General features: G+C 39.0%; 2 protein-coding genes across 3 annotated transcripts; both read right to left on the reverse strand.

The window, feature by feature from the left end:
* Positions 1-398: 398 nt before the first annotated feature.
* Positions 399-6,351, reverse strand: gja3 (gap junction protein, alpha 3). 2 transcript variants are annotated; one of them, XM_057336814.1, is made up of 3 exons: positions 6,063-6,351; positions 5,522-5,581; positions 399-4,268 (listed from the first exon to the last, which is right to left on the reverse strand). In XM_057336814.1, the coding sequence occupies exon 3, from the start codon at positions 4,231-4,233 to the stop codon at positions 2,929-2,931; it is 1,305 nt and encodes a 434-aa protein (XP_057192797.1). In that variant the 5' UTR covers positions 4,234-4,268; positions 5,522-5,581; positions 6,063-6,351; the 3' UTR covers positions 399-2,928. The 2 variants fall into 2 exon arrangements, with proteins under 2 accessions (XP_057192797.1, XP_057192798.1); XM_057336815.1 differs by lacking the exon at positions 5,522-5,581.
* A 433-nt stretch (positions 6,352-6,784) lies between these two features.
* Positions 6,785-10,170, reverse strand: gjb8 (gap junction protein beta 8). The gene is made up of 2 exons (XM_057336145.1): positions 10,061-10,170; positions 6,785-8,641 (listed from the first exon to the last, which is right to left on the reverse strand). Exon 2 carries the CDS (start codon positions 8,615-8,617, stop codon positions 7,817-7,819), a length of 801 nt encoding a protein of 266 aa, XP_057192128.1. The 5' UTR covers positions 8,618-8,641; positions 10,061-10,170; the 3' UTR covers positions 6,785-7,816.
* Between the last annotated feature and the right edge of the window lie 1,007 nt (positions 10,171-11,177).

Raw genomic sequence — 11,177 nt, forward strand, 5'->3', positions numbered from 1 at the left:
AACAACTATTTCAAATTTCAATTATCCTAAATAAGATCGAAATATTAACAGTTTTCTCTCACAAATGTCTTGTCATCACTTTAGAAGACATGCATTAACCGATTGAAGTCATTTGGATTAATGATGGATGGATGTGCTTTCTGGAGCTTCACCATTTTGAGAAAAGATAACATGATGGCATTTAAATATACAATTATTTGTTTGTGTTCAAATACCTCCGAGATGGCAAATTATGAGGGAGTTTTCATTTTTGTATGAACTATTCCTATGTCTACAAATGAAAAGAACAGAATGCATTTATGGTACAAAAAATGTATTTAGTAACAGCTTCGTAAACATTTGAGGTAAATGAACATTTACATCAACTTGTTCTTATAAAATTGAATACACAAGGCACTTCTCTTAAGACAGCATTGAAACAGGCTGCTGTTCTGAGCATATGTAGGTGGTTCATTTCCCTGATTGGTCAGAATAATCAGCTCTGCTTGAGAAAATCAGTTCAGTAAGATCAAGAAATGAGCGTTATCTGAGAAGAATGGGCTGATACTAAATACACTACAAACGGATCGAGAAAGGAGAAGGAGCTGGCTGGCCAATTCAAATTCAGAATTGATGAAAAATGTTCAAATTTCCTGCGGTCCATCACAACAGTCCTAAAATCAAAACACTGGAAACGTGTATATTTCTTATACTCTACAAGTGCTGTTTTAGAAATTACATTTGATGTTATTTAAGTGTAATAACACTGCCATTAACACAACAAGTTTTACCATTAAGACATTTTCCTTTAAGGATCAAAAAATATTTCCGTCTTTTCTACCTATGTAAGAATTCTTGAACAGTGTGTTGTTTCGCCTAAATGTGCAAATCTTCAACTATTTACTAAAATGTAAACTTTAAGAACCAAGAATGACAAAATAACACACTTTCATTTGGGATACATTAAACAGCAGGAAATAAATAACATACATTTGTAGATACTATGATCTGATAAAAAACAATACTGTATTAAGCGCAAACCTGCACTGTCTCTGTTCGGTATAGTGTTTCTCTTTTAGGGCTGCCTGTCTCTTTAAATGGACTGAAAGCATGTAGTATATACCTGATACAGTACATCATGTTTAAAGAGGTCCCAAAAAGTAAAGGTTCCCCAAAACCCGAGTCAAATGTGTGAGAGTTTATCTGCTGTTTCCTATCTTTACTGGCACTGTGACAGAAGGCTGTGCATGTTATAGCTTATAACAGCAGCAGTCAGTTTTGATAAGGACCAACAGTAACCTGAAACTGTACAAAACAAGAGATAATCTCCATATCAGCATAAGACACCTTCAGCATCATTGAATGTCCATTTTAAAGTAACTACTTTGGAAACCGGGAACCGACTACAGAAAAACTGTTTTGTACGCATTCTCAACCAACTTTGTTTTCTTTTCTTTTTTTTCAAACGTTTTGTAATAAAACCAATAATGATACCACATACAGTATATAGAGTTTGCCAGATTGTCAAAATGTATCTGATGGTAAAATTGGACACGTGTTAAAACTCTCAAATGTAATATAGAAGCAGGATGTAAACTTCAGATCATGGGATTTAAAAAAGTGGGGAAAAACATGGTCCAGAGAAATACATGCTCTGCACCATTCAGTAGTACAACAGTTATCTAAATACTTCACTGTCAAATATTACTTTCTTTCAGTAATACTTTCATTTGTAAATATTGTAAATTACTATGTATATTTCATAGTAATGCGATAAGGTTTTCCACTTTCATAGAGCTATGTGCTTTTCACTTTGGGTTTCTCCCCAACATGTCTTCATCTCTCCTCTAAAGTGAGGAAATGTGGAGGCATGTGCCTGTATAATTGACAAAGTTTTAAAATGTTCAAGTAATGGGTGCTTGTGAATTTGATCTTCGCTTCAAGCAGATACAGTTTTATCATTTAAAATGGCATTTGCTCAAATATAAAAATGCAACCGTTTAAATATAATTTGTTATGTAAGTATTAATAATACATTACATTTTCTCATAAGTATTATGAGAAACCTTCTCTGTATTACCTTTTATCATAAAAGATCCAAAAGAGGTCATTATATCATTTACTTATTTCTTTAAGTCCATAATTGCAGCCTAATTTTCTTCCATTTCTTAATGCAACGATTAAAGGGTGCACCCAGTTTCTCAGGATGTCAGTCAGTGAGTTGTCCCAAAAGCTTCATTTACAAGTAGGAATAGCAAAAAAATACCAGTTGCATATGGCACATAGTACTTGTAGCACTAACATTTGATAGACCATAAAATTATTAGAACTCTAATGCACGTTGTAATAATATTCCATTATTCTGCTTATACTAGGATTACTATTTTCAATTAATTCAGGTAACATGACATCAATTTGGTTAATAATTATAGTTCAGTGTTAAAAACAATTCTCCTCACACTTTTTCACACGCGTTTATTTATTTATTTAATTTAACCAACATTTTAGATTTTGCAGTATTGCTATTATCATTGATTCTTCCATCTTGGATTTTTTAAACGTTTACGGCATCACGTATTGATCTTCAACCGGCAACACATTTTCATGTGACACAAATCCGCAGGTCATAAATCCTTTCAGCAACTAAATTTACCATGAGCTTGTGTTTCCGGTCTTCCAAATGCGTATGAATCAAAGGAATGAAAAGTTGAGTGTATCCACAACACTAGCCAAAAAAATGATTGTAATAAGGCCAAATTGAGAAGTATTATGCTTTTCCATATGCATGTAGCCTACAATAACATAAGATCTGACTGAACTCACTGACTGCACACCCGTGTAACTTTTATAAATGCATTAATATTTATGAATCTTTTTATCTTCCAGCAATCTGCCTCTCATTTCCTCTCTTGTGTGTCTGTTTATGTTTGGGGTTGAGCTAGAGAGCCGCTAAACTGCCAGATCACTGGGTCTCGCTCTTACGCTGCTGGCTTTACTAGCTCTGCTCAGTCGGCGAGCGTCAGTAAAAATGACGGGGGGCTCGTGCATCTCCACCGTGGTGGTGACGTGCCCCTCCTCCGTCCCCATGCTCAAACTGCCCCCGGTGGAGGTGCCGGTGAGCTGAGCCGCGTCTTTGACTTGCCGCCCGTTATCAGAGGAACGTGAGGAGGAGGAAGGGGAAGGGGAGGCGCCGGTCATCTCCCGAGTCTGCTGCTCGGTGGCCAGGTTGGCCCAGTTCTGCTCAGCGGCCAGCTTGTGGTTGTTGTTGCTGATGTAGAAAGGGGAAGACTCCTCCAGCTCCTCGTGCAAACGGTCCATCTTGAACTCGGCCGTGGAGGACCCCGACATGGGCTGCAGGAACGCGCCACTACTCACTGCCACCTCCGTGTAGTCCGGCGGGTAGCTGAGGGTGGGAGGGGCAGTCCTGGGCGACACGACGGAGGACTCCGGCTCGGCTGCATCGGAATCGGGCAGCAGCTCGTGGTCGGGGGTAAATTCGTTGGTCATGCCTTGTTTGACCTTCTTCCATCCGAGGTGATAGATTTCGAACAAATTCAGCAAAAGGGACACGCAAGCCACCACAAGCATAAATATGATGAAGATGGTCTTTTCCGTGGGTCTGGAAATGAAGCAGTCCACCATGTTGGGGCAGGGCCACCGCGCGCACTTATACAGGGGCCTCAACTGGAATCCATAAAGGAAATACTGACCTAAAATAAAGCCCACTTCAAACAGGGTCTTGAAAATGATGTTGAACACGTAGGTGCACAACAAGGCACCTCTAATGCGGATCTTTCCATGCTCATCTCTAATTGTCGGTTTCTCTTTCTTGCCCCCACCCCGACCGCCGGGCTCCTCTCCCCCTCCGTTTCTATATCGGAGATCTTTCTCCTCCCGGAGCCGGCTGGCCTTTCGAAGCTCCTCCTCGCTCTCTTTTCGCTTTTCCTCCATTCGAACAATGTGCAGTACATGGCCCAGGTAAATGAGCGTCGGCGTGGACACGAAGATGATTTGGAGCACCCAGAAGCGGATGTGCGAGATGGGAAAGGCCTCGTCGTAACACACATTCTCGCAGCCGGGCTGCTGCGTGTTACAGGTGAAGTCCGACTGCTCGTCGCCCCAGACCTCCTCTGCAGCGGCACCCAACACCAGGATCCTGAAAATGAAGAGCACGGTCAGCCAGACTTTGCCGATCACGGTCGAGTGTTCCTGTGCGTTCTCTAAGAGCCGGCCGAGAAAGCTCCAGTCACCCATGCTTCACGATTTCTAGCCTAGAGAGAAAGTACAGTCTACAGTGAATGAGAGAGCGAGAGAGAGAGAGAGAGAGAGAGAGAGAGAGGGAAAGGGTTTAAGAGATTTCATCAGAACAGGTAACAAAGTAACTGCTGAAACAGGCAACATTAAAGGCATAGTTAACCAAAAACAATCATCAGACAAAGTATTGCTCGTGTTCAAAACTTTTTCCACCGGACGCAAAAAAGTTTACTTTCATCGTATGGAAATTTTTTATCAGTATAACCTCAAATTTCTCCCTGTGTTCTACCAGGCCATCTAGGCCCGTGTTCATTCAAATACACATGCTGAATACAGCAAAAGCAACCGGACTTTCTCTGTAACATCTATTAACACTTAAAACATGCTTCAGCCCTCATGAACTCACACAGCATCTCACAGTTGTAAGATCCAAATGGTCAGCCCTGATGAAGAATTCTCCAATTGCCAGCAGTGTTTAGCAAATGACGTTTGAGAAAATGGACCAAATAAGGCTTGACATTGATCGCCCTTCACAGAAAATCACTTAAAACTTTTCACATACAATTCATTTTGTGACCTCTGTCTATTAAAGTCTCTAACTGGCTGCTATAAACCTGGCAATGGACAGTGTAAGCAAACTCTTTCTGGCCGGCTTTCTCTCCAACCACACACACGCACACACTCGTGCACACACTTTTTTTTACCACACTCATACACACTGTCTCTTTCTCTCTCACCTGTTCGCTTCAATGCCCAGCAGGCATGTGCTGAGATCGACGTTATAATAGTCAAAAACAGTTGAAAGTGTTGAGTGGACATTGATGTGCCGAGGGCCCGGATGGAGCCAATTTCAGGACATCAAGAAATATGCATTAAACATGGATTGAATAGTTTTCAGTCTATAGTTTTGAATCAAAATTCCTTATCTCGGTTTTTAAGTGTGTCATACAGTACCTGCATTAGGAAAACTGTATAATTCATGGATTCTTACTGTAGTTACTGTAAAGTAGATGGATCCACGAGCAATTTTTGATAAACTGTCACATTTATATTACATTACATTTATCATCGTTTTATCAGTATGTGGGCTTCATGAGAATTCAACCCACAACATTTGTGTTACTTAAACAATGCTCTACCAATTGAGCTACTGGTAAAGTCGCCTTTATAAGTATTAAATACAAATACATGACAAGATCGTGTAAAGCTCAGAGAATCACCACTAGTACACAAAACCGAGGAAAACAGTGAAATACATATAAAAGTCAGAAGAAGTAATACAACTTACTAAAAAGTTGTAGTATTGAGGGCGGTAAATCCATTGACTAAGGTTCTATAACAAGTGATCCTGAAAAAGAGAGTGCTAGTTACATTATAACACTTGCAAATCAAATATCAGCAAATTTGACTTTTAGTTGTATATTTCAATATTAAGTACTATTGTTTTAAACAAGTACACTAAATTTATAAATAATGTTAATATAATTTTATCAGTTCCACGCTTGGTCTTAGTCTAGTCAAATTTACTAAATAATGTTGAGAAAGGCTCATTTAGATCAAATTATCCCTAAAATACAGAATATTATAAGTTTAACAACCTTAGTGTCTTGCTGTTGTATATTCAAGCATGAGGTCAGACAGTTGTTAAAAGATCTTATTTGCTTTTATTATGCGCTCATACCTGTGACCTGAGGATTTCTCTAAATGCGTCTAACTGAAACACTAAAAGTCGGGGTTGCTGATGGCCTACCAGCACGCGAAAAAAATCACATGAATTATTTTGGGATGTAAAACAATGTACAATTTCGCACACCTATCTTCAAGCATACCTTGACTGAAGTTGCCAAACTTATAGAAAGCAATTTCCAGCGGCCACTGGTGCCATAGGTTGAGTGCGTTGAAAAGCATACGGAACCCTCCCCGCTCCCCCGTTCCCAAATCCTGGCAGCAGTGCCAGCTTACCAAACTCTTTTCAATGTGGCAGGCCAACTTATTCATTCACAAAAGTTCTTCACACACAGACTGGAGGCCAAGTTCTCGTAGGACACCTAGTTTTTCATGGCAAATCGGGTGTGGAGACGGGGTCTCGCCGAGCGCAGCTGTGTCATGTTCCCAGCCATCGTTACTGTCATATTGAATGGCCATGCATGAAAGTCATGAGCCCGTCAGAGCGCACGCCACGCCCCTGTCAACTGAAGTAAACTCATCACCCCTACTCCAAATGTACTCGGACACACAATTTGAAACATGATTTAATTTTGCATTTATGATGTAGGCTAATATTGGTTTTGTTTTATGTTCTAGCGTCTGGACTTTCAAATAGGCATTTTAATTGTGCTAGTTATTAATATAAATAAAGCTTTGGGACGATAAACGGACCATATACACTTTATGAGACAGTCGGAAAGAGTGTACTGCCTGGGAAAATGTTCCGTCATTACAGCAAGCCTTGCCTAAAATAGAAGAGAAATGTACCGCCCTCGGTTGGTTTTTATGGGAGAACCCAAAAGTCACACACAAAAAGGTAAACATTCAAAGCATTTTATTAGGAGATTCATGTAAATGTCAGTTGTTAGCAAAAATATAAGCTATATGATCTTTGCAAATATAAAATTATGAATTTTTATTTTACCAGCTGATGACAAAAGTCTAACAACTCGCATTTGGAAATGGCAGTAGATGATGCGTCAATACTGGTTATGTGGCAACCTTGGTAGCAAAAATGACCTCTAAATCACAACCATAACAAACAAAACTGTTCTCTGCTCCAGCCTCGCAGAGGGAAGAAAAAGAAAAAAGATCAATAGAACGGACAACTGTTAAAGCGCGAGCTGAGTTTACACACTCTCACCCGTTGACAGGTAAACTGAGCACGCGCCACTAGTAAACACCCGACTAATGTACTGCGAACGGGAAATCATGTTCCCATCTAAAATAAGGCACAGTTAAAAGCTGTTAGAAATCCCCGGTAGAGGTCAGTGCAAGTATAACATGATAAAAACTACAGACATTAAAGACAATTCACCAAGCATGAGTAAAAACATAAAACCTCTTAGCTCCCCGAAAATGAGTTCCCCGTTATTTGTCTTGCAGCCACATTTCTGTTGTATACAAAATGACAAAACGAAATTACTAAAAACGACAAATAAAGAGACAGTGTGTTCATGCAACCGAGAACACAATACATGTTTAACTCTTAAAAAACAGGACAATCGGTTTTGTGCAAAAGGCACGAGACGACTTCATGTCTGTATTATTGTGACCGCCAGGGGTCACTGTCGATCTTCGTCGATCTTCAATTGCAATGCATTCAGAGAGCGATGTGACCCCCATACATACAGCCCAACATATTGTCAGACAAGCTCTGCTTTTGCATTTTCAACCTGTGCCATAAATATCTTTTGTCTCGGAAAGAAAAGTCAGCTTTGGAATGAACCATGTTGAGGTTTGCAACATGCTAAGTTGCAAATACAAAGTATAGGCCTAAAGCTGTTATAGGCTATTTAATGCTGTTAAAATACTGTCAAAATCTACAAGCCTATTAACTTCTGTTTTTGTTATATCACTGGATGCAGGGCTGATCCTAAACCGTCTTATTGCTTGAGGAGTCCGAAACCGATGACAACAACCTCTCATTCTTTTGGTTCTGTAGGTATGCCTTTTCTTTTGATAGTTTGTCTTGGTGTACGTAGGACTTCTTCCTCTTGGCTCTGTCCGAGCACCTCATCAATGCTTTGACAATCAGGTAAGCCAGCTCAGCCACATTGAGTACAATGCAGATGGCAGAAGATGCCACCATGAAAATAGTGAAGACTGTCTTCTCTGTTGGTCGTGATACGAAGCAGTCAACTTTATTGGGACAGGGCCACTCTTCGCACTTCACGAGACGTGCCATCTGAAACCCGTCATAGACGTAATAAAGAGCGTACATAAATCCTGCCTCAAAAATCAGCCGGAAGAACAGACTGCAAGTGTACGTCCACCACAGCGAGCCAGTGATGGGTAGACGCCTCTTCTTCAGGGTCTCCAGGTCATTTTCTTTAACACTGTCACCACGGGTCGCTATGAGGCCTTTCCTTACATTGCGTTTGCGGTAGGTCACGTGCATAGCCACCAGCAAAGCTGGTGTGGAAACAAAGATGAGCTGCAGGCACCAGAAACGGATGTGCGAGACAGGGAAGTAGTGGTCGTAACAGACGTTTTTGCAGCCGGGCTGTTGTGTGTTGCAGGTGAAGTCAGACTGCTCATCTCCCCAGACTGTCTCTGCAGCTATTACAAGGATGCAGATACGAAAGATGAAGAGGACAGACAGCCAGATCTTTCCCAAGCTAGTGGAGTGTTTATTTACTCCTCCCAGCTGGGCATATAGCGCTCCCCAACTCATCCTGTCAATTGTTGCTCTCAGCTGCTAAATTACAGAGAAGAGAGAAGCAGAGACAGATAAGAACATTAATGTGTGAAATCACATATAAGATTTATTTTAACTGTGAGCTCAATTTATAGAGCAGTGTGCATTTTACTTGATAAGTTTTTCAAATAAATGTTGTTTCAAGTACAAACAAATTGGCTTTACGAATCATTTTTACTTACTATATTAAATTTTGACAAGTGGTTTATTTTATGTAACCTGCTGTAAATGGGCTATAAAGTTGTTCCAAATCTGTATAAATTTCTTTGTTCTGATGAACACAGAGAAAGATATTTATATGAATCCTTTTAACAGTTCTTGGCCACCATTGGCTACCATAGTAGGAAAAATGACAATGATGGTCAAAAGTGCCCCAGAACTGTTTGCTTTTCATATACATCTTCATTTGTGTTAAAAAAAATGTATTAAGCAATCTTTCCTACTATAGTCAATGGTGGCCAAGAACTGTTTGGTTACAAGCATTCCTACAAATGAAGAGTTTGGTTCCAAAATGTCAAAAATCATGTTTTTATTATGTTATCATATTTTTATTGTGTTTTATTGTGTTAGTTAGCTGTATTTTTTGAGTTATTATGACTTAAATCAAAACAAACCAGCTGCAGTTTGATTGATATTAATTGGAATGCACAATGAAAAAACATGATTTTTGAACAATTCTAAAAACGGAGTTATCTCATTTTGGAACCAAACTCTTCAAATTTCTTTCTCTGTGTTCATCAGAACAAAAAATACATTTATACAGATTTGGAACAACTTGAGGGTGAGTAAATGAAGACAGAATGTTCATTTCTGGGTGAACTTAATTAAAATTAAAAAGACTCATTGTATATAACATTTAAGGCAGTAAAATGTAAAAATATATTTTCCCATGACTTTTTACGGTATAAAAATATACTGAATTGACAAAACAGGAATAGGGTATGTGATCTGTGAAATCCAGGCTAAAGGCTTATGATGAGAGCATCAAAGTTTGATTTCAATCTTTGATATGAGCTTACTTAGTCAATTAAGATATGGTTATATTTTCACAGAACCGATAGTTTCATTATGTTTGATTATGTTATGTAGAAAACGGTAAATCACAAATAAATCTATGAAAAAAGCCTATTTTTCGTCAATTTCAACCAAAAAAAATCTTAATTAACTTCCTCATAATATCCCATTAATAAAATAGCCTACGGTTTTTTTTGAACAACAGTGTAATGATTAGGTTCATTTTTTGTACTGTAACTTCAATCGTTTAATTTTCCGCTAAAATACTTCAAATCATCATATACATCATAGTCCTATTCAACAATTCGGTTACATTTGGTCACGTTTAACCTGTCAGTAATGTCAAATAAAAACCCGCGTCAAACTCAGCTGAGTTTTCTGTTCATTTTATACATTGAAGCTTACCTGTTAGTCCACAACAAAATGATTCAGAAAAAAATGCGTGATTATCCACTCAGTTATTTAAAGCTATTAAAGTTAAAAGAGAATCTTTACGGTCCCGAGAGAAGGGTGAAGTGATTGAGTATAGCCTATACAGCGCAGTATTACTGCTTTCTCAAGGAGAGAGAGCTGCACCTGCCATCGGGCGGAGTCTCAACATTCATTGGACAAGCGAGAAAACAACGCTCCCGTATAATCATCAATGTGCGGCTCGCCTCGGCTCTTATAAGTACAGTAAATTATACACGATATAAATATACCTACATCAAAACTTACCATTTGGGCTAGGCTAAAGCAAGACGGTTTCAGTGGCAACAACATAAACGTTACGTGGACCAAACTTAACTTCCGGTATACCTCAGTAAAGAATCAATAACTGTTGAGTGTTTTTTATTTAATGTAATACAAATAATATACAATAAAATAAAATATGAATTAATATTATATATATATTAATATAAATTAAATCTAAAATAAATTGTCATATGTGACACTGGACATCCAAACTTGTCTAAGGGGCTGTGTCCACCGATGCGCATTTACGCGGCTGAAAACGGCAGGATTTCGGCTGAAAACGCCCGCTGCAGGCGCAGCGTTCTGCTCAAAGTTGAGCATTTTTCAACTCTGGGCGCCCGGTCGAACGCCGGCGCTGATCGTGGGAAAAACGCATAGCACCAGCGCGGAAAAAGACGTCAACTGATGGCTTTTTTTAAAAAGCGCGGCGTTTCCGTTGAAAACAATTGAATAAACACGCCGGCCGCAGGCGTAAACGCCTCGGTGGACACAGCCTCTAAAAGTGTCAATTTTTCAAAACTGAGATTTTTACATCATCTAAAAGCTGAATAAATAAGCTTCCCATTGATGTATGGTTTGTTAGGATAGGACGATATTTGGTCGAGATATTTAAAATCTGGAATCTGAGGGTGCAAAAAATCGAAATATTGAGAAAATCGCCTTTAAAGTCGCAAATGAAGTCCTTAGCATAGCATATTACTCACAAAAATAAAGTTTTTATATATTTATGGTAGGAAATTTACAAAATATCTTCATGGAACATGATCTTTACTTAACCTAATGATTT

This window comes from Triplophysa rosa, linkage group LG6, assembly GCF_024868665.1.
Source record: "Triplophysa rosa linkage group LG6, Trosa_1v2, whole genome shotgun sequence".
NCBI lineage: Eukaryota > Metazoa > Chordata > Actinopteri > Cypriniformes > Nemacheilidae > Triplophysa > Triplophysa rosa.